This window comes from Zingiber officinale, chromosome 2A (genome assembly GCF_018446385.1).
Source record: "Zingiber officinale cultivar Zhangliang chromosome 2A, Zo_v1.1, whole genome shotgun sequence".
NCBI classification, from domain to species: Eukaryota; Viridiplantae; Streptophyta; class Magnoliopsida; order Zingiberales; family Zingiberaceae; genus Zingiber; species Zingiber officinale.
Genome location: NC_055988.1, coordinates 170,218,285 through 170,238,947, shown reverse-complemented (window position 1 = coordinate 170,238,947; position 20,663 = coordinate 170,218,285). Strand labels below are relative to the sequence as shown.

At 47.5% G+C, this 20,663-nt stretch overlaps 1 protein-coding gene across 1 annotated transcript; it reads right to left on the bottom strand.

Annotated features, from left to right (window-relative positions):
• Positions 1-18,863: 18,863 nt before the first annotated feature.
• LOC122043229 (probable E3 ubiquitin-protein ligase RHC2A) lies at positions 18,864-20,265 on the bottom strand. Its single transcript, XM_042603761.1, has one exon. The coding sequence runs from the start codon at positions 20,076-20,078 to the stop codon at positions 19,011-19,013; it is 1,068 nt and encodes a 355-aa protein (XP_042459695.1). The 5' UTR covers positions 20,079-20,265; the 3' UTR covers positions 18,864-19,010.
• Positions 20,266-20,663: the final 398 nt, after the last annotated feature.

Sequence of the window (20,663 nt, the reverse complement as noted above, 5' to 3'; positions counted from 1 at the left end):
TTCCCTCGCCACGATTCCGGCCGAGCGGACACCTCCGCTCGGCCATTCGGCTCCGGTTCTTCTGCTTTGGCGTCGGAAACCCAAACCTTTGGCTGGGTAATCTCTGGTTCCGCTCGGACGGGACCCCATCTGTAGGTCCCCCATTCTTACCGCCGGATCACTTGCCTCCCCTTCAAGTCTAGTCGAAGGAGGCAGTGAGTCCGACTGACTGGACTGTATGTCCGAGCGGGCGGTCGTCGCCTTATCGCTGCTGCTGATATCCCCTGAGCCGTTCGGCCCTCATGCCAAATTTATCCGCTCGGCTCTTCGCTTTGTATGCCTTGGCGCCCAATGTGGATGTTTGCTTGTCTAAATCCTCTTGAAAATCGCGCAAGTCTTTTTCATTAAGCCGAAGCGTGCGCGGTATGGGCGCATTAATTGCGCCTGGTGACAGAGCGCCACGTGGCTTGTCTCTAGTGGCGATGACGCTCCGTACGATGGGACGCCCTTTGTTTTGAAATGAACGGCTAGATGATGACCTCGCCTCTTGTGCCCTTCATCCGACGGACGAGGCTGAGCGGTCTCGTTTGTATAAAGCCCTCGTTCTGGCCTTCACGCCGCACTCTCTGTTTCATCGCGCGTCCTCTGTCGAAGCTGCCTGCTGCTAGCTTACTCCGACGACTCCCAGTGCTTGCTTTCCGGTGGTTTTCGAGTTCCTGGGCTTCTTTCCTTTGATCTTCCCTCAGTAAGCCTCTTCTCTTCTCTCGTCCCCTTGTTTCCGAGTATTGCTAGGCTTCCTTCCCTTCTTTAGTCATGGCGAGCACTTCTGCACCCGCTACCGAGGTTCACAGTCCGTGGTATATGAGTATGGAGAGTAGGTTAGATGAGGAGCGCGCCTGGCGCGTTGTTAGGACCTACGGGATCCCGCACGACCATGAAATAGTTGTAGCCGGCCCGACCGATCGGCCCAATAACCCGCCGATCGGTACTATTTGTTTTTTTCTGGACCAATTCCAGGGCGGCCTCAGATTTCCTACTCATCCATTTATTTTGGAAGTTTGTAATTATTTCCGCATCCCGCTCGGCCAACTTGTGCCGAATTCCTTTAGGCTACTGAGCGGGGTTGTCGTCCTCTTTAGGCTGCACAGTATCCCACTTGACCCCAAAATATTCCACTACTTCTTCTACCCCAAACAATCCGAGTTGGGTACTTTTATTTTCCAAAGTAGAATAGGCTTCAAATTTTTTGAGAACATGCCGACCTCCAACAAGCACTGGAGGGAGTTCTTCTTCTATATACGACTTCCCGAGCGGCCAGCATTCCGAACCAAATGGCAGACCACTGTGCCGACCCAGCCGGAGCTCGGCAAATTCAGAAGCAATCCGGCCTACCTTCATGCGGCAAATTGCTTGTCCGGTCAGCGGTACAAAATCGACCAGTTGCTTCTCAAGGGGGTGTTGTACATTTTTGGATTATCTCCCGTTCGGGCCAATCTCCCCTACCGCATGGGTAAGGACTCTTTACTTCCTTCGCCTTTTGTGTCTAACTGATTTTATTTTCTTCCACTGCAGCTGAAGTCATGTGGCGCTCCAAGACTACCGATCATCTGAAATTGAAGGCCGTGGAAATTGAGGCGGCTACCAAAAAAGAACTCGCCGAGCGGGGTCTTATACCCAGCCGCCCGGCAGATGTAGGAGAGGGGGGGACGCAATCCGCCCCTGAAACAGAAGTTACCCAATCCGCTTCAACGGAGGTTGAGGCGGATCCTGTTTCCTCTGCTCCAGCCGAGCTGGGAGTCCCCCCGGCCAGGGATTCACCACTGGAAGTTCGGCGGAAACGTCGAAGAGACTCCAGCCTTCCGCCGACCCAAGAGGGCGAACCGCAGGCGCCGATCGAGATCGCTTCTCCAGATCGCACGCCTTCGCAGATCAGGACCCCCGTGGCCTCTCCCACCGCACAACCCTCTGGCTCTCCTCCACAGACTCGTTGTCGCTTACGACGGTTGGGCGAAACTTCAACCATAGGAGAGTCCTCGGGCCAGGCGACTGCGACTGAGGAAGTGCCGGCCGGCCACCCGACTATCAAGACTACCCTTCGATTCCCATCGGAGGAATATTTATTGTCTGCCGATCGGCCATCAAGCCCCGTTCATGAAATAACCTTGACGGGTCCGCTCGCCAAACTTTTCGAGGACGCGCAGATTCGGGTGGCCCTCATGACGCCCAAGCAGCTCGGCGATAACCATATGCAGCAGGCCACCCAGGTAGGTTCATTTTTCTTCCTGTGCCATGCTACTGTTCGGTTCCTGATTTTATTATTTCCCTCACAGCATTGGGCTGAGCAAATCGCCACTAGCCATCGGCTGGCCGAGCTGGAGGATCTTATGGAAAAACTCCAAGTCTCGGGGGGTCCATCGGCCGAGCGGGAGAAACAAGCCCGCGAGGCCGAACAGAAGAAGGCCGAACAGAAGAAGGCCGCCGACCTGGCTACAGAGGTGGCTCGACTTGAAGGCTTGGTGAAGAAACACGACGAAGACGTGAAGCGCGCCAGTAGCCGGAAGAAGCGGGCGATCGCTGATCTGGACAAGATGAAAGTTGAAGTCCGAGCCCTGGATCAGCGATCCAAGGAGCTGGAAGCCCAACTAACTGCAGAACGGGATGGGCGCTCAGCTGAACGCACTAAAGCGGAGGTGGACCAGAAAGTTCTTCAAGATTCACTAATTGCCTCCCGGGCGGCGCTCAGAAAGTACAAGGAAGGGGAGCCGAGTCGTCTGGCTGCTGCACGTCAAGATTACCTCCGCTCGGAGAGGTTCGGCACGAAATTTGGCGGCAGCGTCTCTTCAACCTTTGCCGAGGCCGTTAAGGTCACTATGGCCTACTTGAAGAAGGGTGGCCACCTTCCTGCGGGAATGGACATTCCCGCCTCTGATCTGGCGGCCATGACAGACGACATTCTGGACGATTTCTTCAACTTCGAAGACCCCGAGTGAAGAGTGTTCCTCGTCTCTATCTTGTTTTTGCGTTTCTTACGCCCAGCGCAACTTTTTGTACTTGCCGTCCGGCATGCTTTCCCTTTAATGCAATTATATCTTTGCTTGCGTCTTCCTGATCATTATCCATAATATTCTTCTGTTTGCTTAACGTTTATGCTTAGAGTCAGTCATGCTCTAAGTGTTCTCCGTCACGCGGCCGATCAGCTTAACCCATTAAACAAAGTCCGAGCGGGAAGGCCTACTCGCTCTGCACGTATCTAGCCTGTGTGAAGTCAACAAACGCCAAGTATCGAAGGACCAACGCCCGAGCGGGCCAAAATGTTTTAATACTTGTGGTTTCCGCGGTTTCTTATTATCTGACATTCGTTCGTCCGCCCGGGGTATTTATAGTCGCCGGACCGACTCTCGATTTTTAACGATGATGCTCGCCGGTTTTCCGCTCGGTTTTTATAGCCGGTCGGCGCGGCTCTCGATCTTTAACGACAGAGCTCGTCGGCATGGATATTTATAGCCGGTCGGCGCGGCTCTCGATCTTTAACGACGGAGCTCGTCGGCACGGATATTTATAGCTGCTGCTGATCTCGCTTTAACCGTTCGGCCCTCATGCCATATTTATCCGCTCGATCTTTAACGACGGAGCTCGTCGGCGCGGATATTTATAGCCGGTCGGCGCGGCTCTCGATCTTTAACGACGGAGCTCGTCGAGCTTTTAAGCCTAATTTGGACAACGTTTACCTGGCCGAACGGCACAGGGTCTTCGGATTTGAGCCTTTGGCTCGTATAATATACCTCCGGCTGAGCAGCTCGGGGCCTTCGTAGTCGAGCGCTTTGCTCCAATAATTTACCTCCGGCCGAGCGGCACAGGGCCTTCAGATAACCAACCGTTCGGCTATGAATACAGAATGCCTGGGGAATAATTTGTTTCCTGCGATAAAGGAGTACAGCTATTTTGAATTTACAAAAAATAGAGCATAAGTGCACCTCTCACCCAGCTCTATATGGCTGAAGGTGATTTGCACTCCATGGCCGATCCAGCATCCGACCTGCCGCATCCTTGAGGTAATAAGCGCCCGAACGGAGCTTCTCGACCACTTCAAAGGGTCCTGCCCAGGGAGCTTCCAACTTGCCGACATCTCCTACCGGCTTGACTTTCTTCCAAACTAGGTCGCCTACTTGAAAGGCTCTGGGGATCACGCGCCGGTTGTAGTTCTGTTTCATACGTTGCCGGTACGCCATCAGCCGGACGGACGCTTTAGCTCTTTCCTCTTCAACCAAGTCTAGCTCCATGCTCCTCCGTTCGGCGTTATCTTCATCATAATTTTGTACCCGAACGGACTCCACCCCAACTTCAATCGGGATGACTGCTTCGCCTCCATATACCAAGTGAAATGGAGTGACGCCCGTTCCCTCCTTTGGTGTCGCGCGGAGAGCCCATAAGACGCCCGGCAGCTCGTCTACCCAGCTGCCTCCTTCATGGTCGAGCCGAGCCCGTAAAATTCTGAGAATCTCTCGGTTGGTTATCTCGGCTTGACCGTTACTCTGGGGGTATGCCACCGATGTGAAGTGCTGCTCGATGCCATAACTTTCGCACCACTTCCCGAGCAGCTTCCCAGTGAATTGACGTCCGTTATCGGAGACGAGTCGTCTTGGGATGCCAAAGCGGCAGATGATATTTTGCCATATGAACTTTTTAACCATCTGCTCGGATATTTTTGCAAGTGTCTCAGCTTCTACCCATTTTGAGAAGTAGTCGACGGCCACCAATAAGAACTTCCGCTGCCCGGTAGCCATGGGGAAGGGTCCCACGATGTCCATCCCCCATTAGTCGAACGGGCAGGCCACAGTTGATGCTTTCATCTCATCTGCCGGTCGGTGGGACATGCTGTGATACTTCTGACAGGATAGACAATTTGCAACGGTCCGGGCAGCATCCTTTTGGAGTGTTGGCCAAAAATACCCGGCTAGCAAAATCTTCCTGGTTAACGACCGTCCGCCTGGATGTCCACCGCACGAACCTTGGTGCACTTCTCGAAGGATGTACTCGGCATCTTCCCAGCTGACGCATTTTAGGAGCGGACGGGAGAAGGCCTTCTTGTAGAGTTGATCTCCTATGAGGGTAAACTGACTAGCCCTTCTCTTCAGTAAATGAGCTCCTTCCCGGTCGGAGGGAGTAGCTCCCGAGCGCAAAAACTCCACAATAGTTGTCCTCCAGTCGCTCGGGTATGTGATGCCCTCCATCCGATCGACATGTGCTACTAAAGATACTTGCTCGATCGGCTTCTGAGAGTCGACCGGGTATAACGCGCTTGCCAGCTTGGCCAATTCATCTGCCACTTGATTCTCCGCCCGGGGGATCTTCTGAATAATCACCTCCCTAAAGTTGAGCTTAAGTTTTTCAATAGCCTCCACGTAGAGCTTGAGCCTTATACTATTTATCTCGAAAATCCTCGAGATTTGCTGAGCAGCCAACTGGGAATCCGAATAGAGGATGACCCGGACGGCTCCAACGTGCCGAGCGGCCTGCAATCCAGCAATAAGGGCTTCATATTCTGCTTCGTTGTTGGTCGCTCGGTAATCTAGCCGAACGGAGAGCTGCATCCGCTCTCCTTGTGGGGACAGCAAAACTATGCCAATTCCGCTCCCGTGTCTAGTGGACGATCCATCCACGAACACTTTCCACACAGCTTCGGGTTCCGGGTTCTGCACCTCCGTCACGCTTGTGCCTTGATAGCCGAGCGGGGTTGATATTGGATATCAAATTCGCTTAGCTCGGTTGTCCATTTGATGAGCCGTCTGGAAGCTTCTGGATTTAAAAGCACTCGTCCCAACGGGCTGTTGGTCTTGACGATAATCGTGTGCGCCAGGAAATAAGGACGAAGTCTCCGAGCGGCCAGGATCAGAGCAAAGGCCAACTTCTCGAGTCCGGTGTAGCGGGATTCAACATCTTTCAAGATATGACTAAGGAAATATACAGGTTGCTCCTCACCTCCCGACCGGACTAACGCTGATCCCACTGCCTGCTCGGTTGAGGATAAATAAATGTGCAACGGTTCGCCGACAGCTGGCTTGGCCAGCACAGGTAGGGAGTTTAAGTACGTTTCAGTTCTTCAAAAGGCCCGATCGCAGTCTTCATTCCATTGGAACTTTGTAGCTTTGCGGAGGACTTTGAAGAACGGAAGGCTCCGGTCGGCAGTCTTGGAGATGAAGCGTGATAGCACTGTAATCCGACCGGTCAACCTCTGTACTTCCCTCATGTTTCTGGGCGGTGGCATGTCCTGAAGAGCCTTCACCTTGCTAGGATTAGCTTCAATACCCCGTTCGGTCACAATATAGCCCAAGAAACGTCCTCCTTTGGCGCCGAACAAACACTTATGAGGATTTAGCTTGACCCCATATTTTCTGAGTGTACGGAAGGTTTCTTCCATATCTTTGCATAAAGTGGCCGCTCGGAAGGATTTGATGAGGATGTCATCTACATAGACCTCCAGGTTGTGTCCGATTTGCTCGCGGAAGACCCTATTCATCAATCTTTGATATGTTGCTCCGGCATTCTTCAGTCCGAACGGCATCACCGTATAGCAATACGTCCCGTCCGGTGTAACGAAGCTAACTTTTTCCTGATCCTCCGGGGCGAGCGGCACTTGATGATAGCCTTGGTAGGCGTCCAACATACATATAAGCTCGCATCCGACTGTAGAATCTACGAGCTGGTCGATTCGGGGCAGAGGGTAGAAATCCTTCGGGCAAGCTTTGTTCAGATCTCTGAAGTCGATGCACACCCTCCATTTGTTGCCCGGCTTGGAGACGAGCACCACATTTGCTAACCAGCTTGGGAATTGAACCTCCCGTATGTGGCCGGCCTCTAAGAGCCTTTCTACCTCCGCGCGAATGATAATATTCTGCTCGGCGCTGAAATCTCTTCTCCTTTGTTTTACTGGCCGAGCGTCCGGCCGGACGTGAAGCTTATGTTGGGCTATGCTAGGGGAGACACCGGGCAGCTCATGCGTCGACCAAGCGAAGACGTCATGATTCATCTGGAGGCATTTGACCACTTCTTCTTTCTGTTCGTCCTCCAGGTCGGCGGCAATAAAGGTTGTAGCCTCCGATCGGCTCGGATGGATCTGAACCTCCTCCTTTTCATCATAAATTAAAGCAGGAGGTTTCTCGGTTATGGCGTGTACCTCGATCTGTGGAGCCTTTCGCGCGGCGCTGGATTCGGCTCGGACCATTTCCACATAGCATTTCCGAGCGGCTAACTGATCTCCTCGTACTTCACCGATTTTGTCCTCGACCGGGAATTTGATCTTCTGATAGAACGTCGACACCGCAGCTCGGAATTCGCTTAACGCCGGTCGCCCCAGTATCACGTTGTAGGAGGAAGGGGAGTCGACCACCACAAAGTTTGTTGTCCTCGTTCTCCGGAGCGGTTCTTCCCCTAAGGAGATAGCCAGTCTTACCTATCCGACCGGAAGAACCTCATTGCCCGTAAACCCGTAGAGGGGGGTTGTCATGGGCAGCAGCTCGGCTTGATCGATTTGTAGTTGATCAAAGGCCTTTCTGAAGATGATGTTGACCGAGCTGCCAGTGTCAATGAAGATACGGTGGATGGTGTAGTTGGCTATCACCGCTTTGATGATAAGGGCATCCTCATGCGGCACTTCAACTCCCTCAAGATCCTTGGGCCCGAAACTGATCTCGGGTCCGCTCGCCTTTTCTTGGCTGCAACCCACCTCATGGATTCTGAGCTGCCGGGCGCTTGCCTTTCTCGCCCTGTGTGAATCTCCTCCGGTCGGCCCACCCGCAATAATATTGATTTCTCCCCGGGAGGTGTTGTTTCTGTTCTCCTCTTCCCGAGCGGACTGCCTAGGTCGCTCATTGGACCTTCGAGAGCGATCTTCATGCCTTGGAGGGAAACGCTGTTCGGGAGATCTTCTATACGTTCGCCGATCGGACTCTTGATGCCGCTGCCGGCGGCCGGGTGAAGGCGATCGACAAGGGACACCCCATCGTACGGGATGGGTGATTGAAGGCAGGCCCCGACAGTCGCCGGTGTTGTGGGAGTCAGTATTATGGAAAGAGCAAAACATTGGGGTCCATACCCTCTTTTTCTTCATCTTTGACCGCTCGGCCGCTACCTCTTGGACCACCGGGGACTTCGCATGATGTGCCCGGGATGCCTCAACTCTTGGTCCTCTTGGTGGCTGATGGGCAGCGGGCTGCTTCCGTTCGGCATGGGCCGGACGTTCGGCATGAGTTCCCTTCCGCCGGGCAGCCTCCGCCTCTTCCACATTTATATACTCATTCGCCCGGTGTAGCATGTGGTCGTAGTCTCTGGGCGGTTTGCGAATGAGCGCGTGGAAGAAGTCCCCTTCCGCGAGGCCTTGCGTGAAGGCGTTTACCATTGTCTCCGAGGTGGCTGTGGGGATGTCCATCGCTACCTGATTAAATCGCTGTATATACGCCCGGAGAGATTCTCTTGGTTCTTGTTTGATGGTGAACAGGCTGACGCTTGTCCTTTGATAACGTCGGCTGCTCGCAAAGTGATGAAGAAATGCCTTTCGGAACTCCTGGAAACTAGTGATAGAGCCGTCCGGCAGCCTCCGAAACCACCTATGTGCAGATTCCGATAGAGTGGTGAGAAATACCCGGCACTTTACGCCATCGGAGTACTGATGCAAGGTGGCGATGCTGTCGAACTTCCCCAAGTGGTCGTCGGGGTCGGTCGTCCCATTGTAAGCTCCGATCGGCGGTGGTGTATAGTATTTTGGCAACGGATCCCGATGTATGGCTTCAGAGAACTGTCGGTGAACCTGCTCGGGTGGTGCGTTCGCTCGGGGAGCTTTGCCCTTCCTATGATCCCGAACGGGAGGCTCATCGGATGAAGATCCTTGCTCCCCGTGAGCGGGCGCGATTTCTGGGGGAGTACGGAAGAGTGCCTGAGGGAACCCTCCTGTTGAAACATATTCCGGGCGGTCTGCTTGCGCCGCCCGGCCTGCTGAAGCCGAGGTTGTTTGCTGTTGCGCTCGCTCAGCCTGTGCTTTCTCCTTTTGCTGCGCCACTGTCTTGGCTGCCCTCGCCTCGACTATAGCGTCAAACTCTTCTTGTGAGAGTGCCACGGTATGTAGTCTTCCAGCCTCGTCCATTGCCTTTGCTCGGATGCAGGTGCGTTCCCACAGACGGCGCCAAATTGATCCTGTCCGAACCGGGATCAATGGACGCTGGGATGTGGCGCTCCCTGCTGTATCCTCGAGTGCTCCGGCGAACCTGCAACAAAACCGAGCCGGGGGGGTGTCCCGGCGACGGCCCTCCGACGCTCAAGTTAGGCGAAGGAATAAGAAAGTGGCTTAGAAAATGTAGACTTGTGTACCTCCGGTTGAAGAAATGGAGGTCTTATATAGACCTCTCGAAGGAGCCTGGGCACACCAATCGAAGCGATCACCTGCTTTCGGCCATGCCTAGGTATGGGCCTGTCAGAAGGGCATCCATAAGACCATACTGCTACTGTATCAACCTGTCCATGACGTGATGGTGGGGCCTTTAATGGTGCCATCTTGCGTACAGTCTACTCATCATGCCTTTGCTGACATATCATATCCCGAGCCGATCGAATAGGCCGCTCGGCTAACCACTGTTCTCTCGCCACGATTCCGGCCGAGCGGACACCTCCGCTCGGCCATTCGGCTCCGGTTCTTCTGCTTTAGCGTCGGAAACCCAAACCTTTGGCTGGGTAATCTCTGGTTCCGCTCGGACGGGACCCCATCTGTGGGTCCCCCATTCTTACCGCCGGATCAGAACTAAATTTTATGTTGCAATTTAGTTTAATTGCAAATTTAGACCTTAAATGTTAGTTTTGTAATTTCTTTAAATTACTATTTGTCTGTTTTTACCCTAACTTAAATTTGGATTGATGCACATCAAAAAGGGGGAGATTATTAGACCCTGTGGTTGTTTTGATATAATCAACCAAGTTTAAGTTAAGTCTTGTTTATTTTTGATCCTTGTGCCTAAGTGTGCAGGAGCTTAGGAGCGCAGGAAGTCGAGCAGAAGACGCAACTAGCGAGAAGGATAACACGGGAAGGGAGCCGATAGACTCGGTGCGTCTAAAGGACGAGAGAGCTACGAAAGAGTACACCGGTGGGCGAGAAGAACATACACGATGTTCTAGGGACATAAAGCCGGGACGGAAGACTGCTCGAGGAGAAGGCCAGAAATTGGGTTCGGGTGAGCCCTATTTCGGTTGGCCGAAATCACCCAAACGCGTGAAGCTTCGGAAGTCAAAACAAAGGAGAAAGCAAGCTGAAAATGAAGCTCAAGGCGCCTTCATCAAGTATTGGAGGCGCCTCTACCTTGGAGGCGCCTTCATGCTTGTTTGAGGCACCTCAGCCCTGGTCAAAATGACCGTTGTCGACCGGATAGAGTTCTATCCATTCACCCGAGCTGAGGCGCCTTGGACCTCAGTTGGAGGCGCCTTTAACCTACGGGATAGACTTTCCAGGGGCTATAAAAGGACCCCTGGACCTAGGTATGAAACATCAATCAAGTATTCAACTCTGTATTCATTTCTAGCAATAGTTCTGAGCTTCTAGTGTGTAAAAGGCTTCTCTGCCTTTAGAGAAGGAGATCTTTCAGAGATTTTTCTACTACCTTGGATTAACAACCTTCTTGGTTGTAACTAAGTAAATTTCTAAGTCTTTTTCTTTTAGTTTACTTTATTACTGTTGCATTTTTTGAGTTGAAAGTCTTGAGGATGGTATACTCTTTTATTATGTAGGTAATTCATTGCCCTCTTGTCGGCCCCGCTACACCAATAGCTTCGACTGCCACATCAGGGATATGCTCGGGTCGTTAAGGTATATTGTCAGGGACACTTTCCCGACATGTCTTTTCAAGGGAAGCTTTGAGAAGCGTGCACGCCTCGAGGAGCATGCACGCGCGTCCCCGGAGCCCTATATAAAGGGCCCCAAGCTTCAATGGAGGTATGTTAAGTTTTACTGTAGCCACTGTTACTCCGCTTCCTTGCTTCCACATCGTCGATGACTAACTTAAGAGTCGGAGGGTCATTGCCGAGAAACCCCTCCCTGGCTCAACACTAACTTTGTTGTGGTTGCAGGTCCCTCTAGCTCGGAGTCCATGCACGATCAACAGGAGCGCCACGTCCCTCAGCATCCATCACCTTGATTCTCGGACAGGATTAATCGACAATGATCACAAGGATATTACAACTTTATTAAGTCTTTTCAATCAAGAATTTCCTACTCGAGATTTGGGTATTGATCATTTTTTTCTTAGTATTGAGCTTATTCCACATGAGAATGACTATCTTCTCTCTCAGAGCAAATACATTACTGGACTTCTTTAAAAAACCAAAATGGATGGAGCATGCCCAGTCTCTACACCAATTGCTATAAACAACTCTTCAACTGTTGGTGCAATTGACCTCTAGGGTTTCGATGTTTGACAATGCACCCAAGTCTGGTCAGTTTGACCAACGATTAATCCAAACAGGACTTGATATTTAGAAGAGAGTAGTCTAATCAAGATAAGATGACTAACAAGGAGAAGTCCTAACTAGAGGTTAGGTAAAGTGGAAGTCTTGGTGAGTGAAGTCAGACCCTAGTGAGTGAAGCTAGGTAGTGGATGGAAGTCCTGGTGAGTGAAATCATACCTTAGTGAATGAAGCTAGGTAGTGAAAGTCTTGGTGAGTGAAGTCGGACCCTAGTGAGTGAAGCTAGGTGGTGGAAGTTCTGGTGAGTGAAGCTAGACCCTAGTGAGTGAAGTTAGGTGATGGAAGTTCTGGTGAGTGAAGCTGGGCCCTAGGTCGACCGAACCAGCGAATCTTGAATTATGTTAACACTGTTTTACTTTACCATTTTATCTATTGTGCTAACTCAGTGTTACAGGGAACTTCAACTAGATTGACAGGTCGACTGGATAGCTGGCACGAAGTCCAGACTGGTTAATGGGCTGACCGGATGTCTGGCAAAAGGTAAGTCACTGGAGGAGAGTGACTGTGAGGACGCGCCTAGTTGAGGGACAGTAGGCGTCGGTCTAGTTTAGGTCCATTTTAGATCGCTAAACTGAAACTTTGACTAGTTCCTAATCCTGGGAGGACAAGAACTAATTACTCTATTTTTTATATATTGTTCTAACACTTGTCTTGCAGGGTATTTTGGACTAACACATTTGTTACAAGGCAAGCAAGCAAGCGAAGAAGAAAAGCTACTTTCGGGTGAACAGTACCCGAAGGCGCCTTCCATGGCTATGAAAGACGCCTTGGTACTGTTCATAGAAGGTGCTTTCTATGGCTATAGAAGGCGTCTGCCACTGGATGAAATTTGGTCGAAGTCTTGGATAAGCACCGATCACTTCGGGATTGATTTTGCCTCATTGGAGGCGCCTTTCATGCTTATGGAAGGCACCTTCCGAGCCTTTTATAAGGCAGTTTCGAGGAGGCATTGGAACAAGAACTACATATGAGCTATTGCGCGCTCATTTGAGCCTCCGACTACTTTTGGTTCCTGCTACAACTCTACTATGAAGCTGTTGAGCCCGACGACTACTTCGAGAAGTTTCGATCATGCCCGGCAGACAGACATCAACACGAATTGCCTCATTTTAATTCCCATAAGAGTATTGGTAACATTTATTTTTTGTACTTAATTTCTATAAAAGGGTAAGTGTAGTTTGTTGCACTTAACCTAATTCCTGTTACTTGATTCTCTCTTCCGGGGGTACCAGAAGAGGTTTTTAGTGGATTGTCCATCGATAGGTCTGTGAGACCTGGGCCTTGGAGTAGGAGTCGCCGAAAGCTCCGAACCAAGTAAAAAATCGCTTGTGTGTTTTCTGGTGTTTTTTTATTACTTTCCGCTGCGTACTTGAGTTTTAAAAAATCGAAAAAGAAGTATTTTAATAACCACGTAATTCACCCCCTCTCATGTGCGTCACGATCCAACAACAACTTCATCCTCTCCTGCTCCATCCGATCCACAGATTTATCGAAGTATTGTTGGAGCTTTACAATATGTCACTATCACACGCCTTGATATTACTTTTATCGTAAATCGTGCTTATCAATTCATGCATGCTCCAACTGAACAAAATTGGGATAATATAAAAGGAATACTTCGCTATCTCAAAGGTACTATTCTACATGGTCTTCTTTTATATTGATAATCGTCTCGAGATTTACATGCATATAGTGATGCGGATTGTGCAGGTTATTTTACTTTAAATGTCAAATTCAGGTAATTCTCTTTTATCTCTTTTAGGTAGAACTGGAGGCAACGCTTGGACAACCAGCATGCAAAGGGAGGCTGTGTAGTCGGGTAGACGACGAAGGAGGTGAGAGGGGATTACTCCGGCAGCAGAGGGTGTGCCGGGTTTGCACTGAAAACATTGGCAGCCACACTGGCAACTGGGGTCTACCCGCCAATGGCCACGAAGCGATCTTGGAGATTGCTGTCGAAGCCACATAAGGTAGCTATGGTGTGTAGCGGGGAACGAAGGTGAGCAAGGGCGGCAATGTCAACATCAGCGTCAACATCGGTGGCCTGCGGTCGATGTGGAGGTGAGGCAGTGCTGGCGCTAGCCACGAGAGGGGAGGCGGCAGTGGAAACATGGTGCGATGCCAAGAAAGAGAAGTGGCGCTGACGGCGTGAGGAAACTGCCGACGAGGGAGACGGTATAGCCATTCGCGAGAGGATGGTAGTCAGGCGTGAAGAAAACCAGTGCTGGAGGGGGCTATCGGCAAGAGGAGAGGTGGCGAGGCGGTCCAAGTGTGCATCCTCCTGGTGATGATGGCCAAAAAACATCAAAGAGAATGGAGAGAGAGGGAGAGAGAGAGAGAGAGAGAGAGAGAGGGGGAGCGATGGCTTGTCGGTGATGAAGGAGAAGGTGACAATGGCGGTGGCAGAATCTAGAGATCAAGAGAAGAAGCCCCCTTTTTTATGAACAGTGCTACAACTTATATGTCCTAAATAGGCTAATGACCAAACTACCCCTTCCTTTCTTCTTAATACATCCGTATCGCTGGACAACTCGGTTGGGTCATACTATCGTACTAGTCCCGAGTGATGACATCCCCTTGACTTTGATAGCTACATCAACCAACCGTTTGACCTTTCTCAGGGATTCTATAAGTCCCCGGGGCTATGGTGCAGCGGCAGGGAATCTAGGTTGTCACCCAAGCACTCGCGGTTCCAGTCCTAGTTATGGCGAATTTGCAGGAATTTTTTCCTCCAAATGGGGCACGTAACTAAAGAATGTTGGGCTCTTGGGCGGCCCGCTGCGAGCGCTTCCCGATTTATCCTGGTGCTGATGGGAAATTTTCGTGGGGTCGGGTCGATCATCCCAGGGGTCGTAACTAGTTTGATTATTTTTTTTTCAGGGATTCTATCCTATTCGCTGTATCACTTGAGACCGTCGTCGTCGACAGGCCCGGGACTAGGGTTCTTGACGCAATTAGGAAGATGAACCCGGATGTTTTTATCCATGGGGTTGTGAACGGATCATACGGTGCCTCTTTCTTCGTCACACAAGTCTGCGAGGCTTTGTTCCACTACCAGGCCTTGTTCGACATGCTCGAAGTGAATGTGCCACGCGATGATGACCAGAGGTCACTGATGAAGAGGGATCTCCTCAGAAGGGAGGCTGGTAATGTCATAGCATGCGAGGGCTCAGAAAGAGTCAAGAGGTCGGAGACTTACAACCAGTGGCAGGTCAAGAATCTCAGGGCTGGATTCGAGCAGCTTTCGCTCAATGTCGACATCATGAAGAGATTTAAGGACAAAGTGAAAGGCAGCTACACAAGGACTTTGTCATTGACGAAGATAATGGAGGGCTGATACAGGGATACAGGGCCAACCTTGACTTTTGGGGGCCCTTGGGCGAAAAGATAAAAATGACCTCTTAAGAAAAAAATTTACTAACGTCCAATTTAAATATAGTTTAATAGAAAAACTTGAAAATCAATATATTTCATTTAAAATATGGTAAACTCTATACAAAATTTATTTCTCAAGATTCTTCAAAAAATGCAACATCATACAAAATATGTTTCCTAAGTTTCTCCAAAAATGTGTAATACCTACAAATACAAAAAAATATAAGTATGAAATAATCATTGAAAAAATCTATATCTTTTAGTATTTTGAGAAGTAAAATCATCAATAAGGTCTTCAAAATTAAGTTTTTCTAACACCTTATTTTCGATACATAAAATTGTCAAGCCATTTATATTCAAATCATTATCATCATTTTCTCTCAATTTTTCCTGCTCATTCGTTGCATGATTATGATCATCATTTTCTCTCAATTCTTCCTGCTCATTGATTGTATGATTATTTAATTCTTCTTGATTACTCGATTGCTGCTTATTTGTTACATGATCATTTAGTTCTTTTTGACTTTATTCTTGCAATTCATCGACTGAATTTTCAATTGAAGAACTAGCTTTAAAAAACTTACGAAGAACACCTTTGTGAGTTTTAATAATTTGTTTCACTCTTTTTCTTTTGTTTCTTTTCTAACTCCAAGATTGATATTTTTTTAGAAATATGTTTGTATTACAAATTTCAAGTGTAAAAATAAAACACACAAAACCAGCAACAAAACTAACAATGAAACAAACACAAGCAGTGAAAATAATAGTCAAAGAACAATAAAGCTTGGTTTTGTGCTTAAAGCAATCAATATAGTTTATTTTATAATGATTAAAATTGGGATGATTTATTTAAACTCTTTTAAATCTGTAAGAAAAATTATAAAATATTGACTCTAATACAATATTAAAAATCAATATTAAATATCGGCAATAAGAAAAAATATAAATAAAATCAATATTAAATATTGGCAATAAGAAAAAATATAAATAAGTAGGTAACTTATGTTGTAAGTTTGTATATTGATGAATGATGATGTTGATGAAATTAAAATTAATAAGCTTTTCTAATTTAATTAGAAGAGATTCAAAGGAGAAGAAAGAAGGAAATTAGTGTTCAAGATTTATACTTTACTCTTTAGAAAATAAATTAACGAAAAAAGAATTGTACCAGAAATAAAATCTTGGAAAGAGAAAAAAAAAGGATCGTTTATCTTCCTTCTTTTTTTCTTTTCTTTTTTAGATTTTTTTCTTAAATTTTAATAAAAAAATATTTTTTTTTTTTTGACCTTTATTAAAACAATTCAACAATATATATATTTTTGGACCTTTATTAAAATAATCTAATCAAATATATTTTTTAGATTTTTATTAAAACAATCTAAGTATATATAATATATATTATATATGCATGTAAAATTTAGGAGCCCTTAAAAATCGAGGGCCCTTGGCCATTGCCCTGGTGACATGCCTCAGGCCAACCCTGCAGGGATAGAAGGGAAGAATCGTTTATGCGATATAGGCATGGAAGCCCAATGGAGAGGCTTAGTATCATTTTGTTGGTTGCTACTCGGAAAGCCTATAGGTTCCACTGTACAAAAATTTTGTACAAAGGTCTGAACCTTTTCCTAGCTACCATGTGTTCTTTTAAATTAAATTTTGGATCTCCTGCGGAACTTAACACGTTTGATCCAAAACTTAATCTATTTGTTCTTTTAGGTTTTGACTTGGATCTCCTGCGGAACTTAACACGTTCGACCCAAGTCTCCTTAAGTTATTAATTCCATTAAATATCAATTTCCATAAAAGGTTCCCAGTACTGACGTGGCGAGGCACATGGCCTTCTTGGATATGGGAGCAACCACCACCGACTAGACAAAACCTTTAATAGAAAGCTAATATTTAATTTCCTAAAATAACTTTAGGTTAACCAAAGAGAACAATCAAATCACAAGGAAAAGAAAGAAACAAAAGAACACAACTTGAAAAACCATATTCAAATACTAGAACGTAAGCCTCTTGTATTTGGTATTATTTCCATAAATAACTAGCATGATGCGAAATAGAAATTACTAGTTATACCTTGTAGAAAACCTCTTGATCTTCTACCGTATTCTCTTCTAACCTCGGACGTTGTGTGGGCAACGATCTTCCAAGATGAGAAACCACCAACCACCTTCTTCTCCTCCAAGCAAGATTCGCCACAAAGGGAAACTTCACCAAGGAGGAAAACCAAAATACTAACCAAGCTCCAAGAGATGCTAGCTTTCTCCTTCTTCTTCTTCTTCTCCAAGTAGTATCCGGCCACCACAAGAACTCCAAGGGAGAGAGAGAGGTTCGGCCACCACAAGAGGAAGAGAGGGAGAGGGTAATGGCCGGCCACAACACCAAGCAAAGAGGGAGAGAAAACAATAGAGGTTGTGTCTTGTGAAGGCACCTCACCCTTCTTTTATATTCCTTGCCTAGGCAAATTAGGAAATAAATTTTCCTTAATTTCCTTGACATGATTTAATTGAGAGAAATAAAATAAAATTTCCCAATTAATTTGTGATGGCCGCCACATCATTGGAAGGCAAATAGACAAGTTTCAATCAACAATTAAAACTTCCTAATTTGTTTCCGGAAATTTTAAAAATAAAATTTCTTTAAAATCTCTTCATGGTTAATAAAAGGAAATATCTATAATTTTAATTTTATTAACATGTGAATAATTTTAAAGAGAAAATAAAACATCTCTCCAATCTACAAATAAGGAAAGAGATCTAATCTCTTTCTTTAATTTTTTGTAGATCTTTTACAAGAGAGATATTTTAATTTTAATTCTCTTTAAAATATATCTTCCACATAATAATAAAAATTAAAATTAAATTTCTTTTTTAATTTATTTGGCCGGCCCTACTAGCTTGGGTTCAAGCTAGGGCCGGCCACCAAATCATACCTAGGCCGCCTAACTTGATTCCCAAGCTAGCTTGGCCGGCCCCCTTTGGGTGGGTGTAGAAGGTGGGTATAGGTGGGTATAGTACTCTATAAATAAGAGGCTACAATAGGGACCGAGAGGAGGAATTGGTTTTGGTCTCCCGATAAAATTAAGCATCCCTGTTCCCAACACACAACTTAATTTTATCAATGATAATCATTCCACTAGAGAACTATCATTGAACTACCGCACCAATCCCAAATTACATTTTGGGCTCCTTCTTATTATGAGTGTTAGTCTCCCTGTGTTTAAGATATCGAATGTCCACTAATTAATTGAGTTTCTGACAACTCATTTAATTAATGTCTAAGTCCAAGAGTAGTACCACTCAACTTTATCGTCATGTCGGACTAAGTCCACCTGCAGGGTTTAACATGACAATCCTTATGAGCTCTTCTTGGGGACATTATCAACCTAGTATCTCTAGGACACAGTTTCCTTCTATAATCAACAACACACACTATAAGTGATAGCATTTCCCAACTTATCGGGTTTATTGATTCATCGAACTAAATCTCACCCATTGATAAATTAAAGAAATAAATATCAAATATATGTGCTTGTTATTATATTAGGATTAAGAGCACACACTTCCATAATAACTGAGGTCTTTGTTCCTTTATAAAGTCAGTATAAAAGGAACGACCTCGAATGGTCCTACTCAATACACTCTGAGTGTACTAGTGTAATTATATAGTCAAGATAAACTAATACCTAATTACACTACGACCTTCTAATGGTTTGTTCCTTTCCATTCTGGTCGTGAGCTACTGTTTATAATTTATAAGGTACTGATAACATCATCTTCTGTATGTGACACCACATACTATGTTATCTACAATATAAATTAAATGAACAACTACAAACAAATGTAGATAATTAGACCAAATGTGATTCTTTATTCATAATGAATGTTTACAAAGCTTAGGCTTTCAGTATACACTCCAACACATTTTCCATCAAGCTGCACTTGCAAGCCGAGGAAGACGACTTCCTTCCTGATCCAGGTAAAGAATATGCTTTGTGTACTAGGATAGATAGTTAATTTGTCCATGTTTCATTGCTTAATCTTGGAGAAAATAACAGAGACATGGAGGTTTCCAATCAGATTTTGTAGAATCTATCAAAACAATGGAACATATCAGAAAAGAAGAATTAAATTCAACTTTTGTATATACTAGTTTCAAGCAATGGCATTGGCGCCATTTGGAATTGCTTCCGAATTGGTCGGAGGTGGAGAAGAAGAAGCTGAACGTGAATGCCTAAAGAACGAGAAGAAACTGCAAACTGCACGGCGAATTCCTCCTCTCGCCGTCAACCTCTCCGGAGTTGCTGCAGGCGCTGATCGTCTCCGGTGGTTGAGTGATGGGCCGTCCATCTCTGTGTAGGCTGCAGGAAGCTGCTCTGCTACACCTCTCATCCCTCCTGAGAACCTTCCCACGGCGAACCCTCCGCCTGGTAGCCTCCATATCGTGAGCCTCACCGTCTCCTCCTCGTCGCTCCTGGCAGCGGCCACCGGCTCATCGTCCTTCGCCGCTGGCATCTGATGGCGGCAGACAGGGCATGAGTTGTGGAGTGATAGCCACGGCAAGATGCAATCTTGATGGTAGATGTGTTTGCAGGGCATCTCCCGGGCCCGCGTCCCGAGCTCGAAGGGATCCGTGCAGATGGCGCAATGGCAATCCTTGGAGATGTGATCGGTGACGATCTCCACGGCGGGCATCGACTCGACGGCGGACTTCGATGCCGGGGGGTTGTCGCAACCCCTCTCGCGGCCGAGTTCGGCGAGCTCGACCTGCGCGAGGTGGTCGAGCAGGCGTTCGAAGCCGGAGTGCATCAGGTGGTCCAAGATGGCTTCCGGCAAAGGGCGGAGGCCGGAGCCGTTGCCCTCGTTGTAGTAGAGCCCGAAGCTGGTGCCGCCGCTAGACGGGCTAAGGAGGGCGACGACGGGGTTAAAGGGAGAGCGGCCGCTAGCGAAGGGTCGGCTGCGGCGTCGGAGGCCGGAAGGCTGAAGGGAGCGACCGGCGGCGACGGATCCGACGCTGACGACGGTGTGAGAGTCAGGGGATGACGACGCGGCGTGGCGGCTGCGGCGACGGCGGATCGCCGAGGGAGAGTGAAATCGGTGAGGCGGCGAGTCGATCCGCTGGAGGAATCCTCCGTCGCAGTCGGGGCATACGATGGCGTCCTGCGGCCGCAACACGACGAGTCGACTACAGCGGTAGCACCAGTAAGAAGACGGCGTCGCCATGGAAAATCGGAAGCCAAAAAAAACCCCTTAAAATCCCAACTTCCCAAAATTCAAAACAATACCAACCAAGTTCCTACTCCATCGGCGCTTCAGAACTTCGACATCAGGAGTCAACGCCCCGAACCGGATAGAGATCAGGAGAGGAGGACGAGGAGAAACAACGTGGTGCAGGCGATACAAAGAGAGGAATTGACGGTTTTATAACGCGCTCGATCGACAAAGAAGGCATCGGTCGCCAAAGCCGCATTCCGCGTGCGTGACGTGGAGTTTTTTTGGACTCGTCCCATCGCAGACCGCGTGCCCGTACGAACGCGTGGAACATTGCCGTATGAACTAACGCCGTCAAGTTGGTCTCGTCGATACTTTGGGCGGAACGTCGTTTTTTTTTTTTAAAGTTTTTATTTACAAAAAACAGAAAGGAAATCCCAAATTAAGAAAAAAACGTCTCGTACAAAATAAATAAATCAAATCGACGCTGTTTAGATAATTTCATCCAAATATATTTGGATATCCAGTATTATTATAGTAACTATCCATAATAGCTATAATATATTTATGGTAAATTTTAAATTTATACTATATAAG

What these genes read in the sequence shown, in the direction of transcription:
- LOC122043229 (XM_042603761.1), bottom strand. Translation starts at nt 20,078, where the DNA reads ATGGCGACGCCGTCTTCTTACTGGTGCTACCGCTGTAGTCGACTCGTC.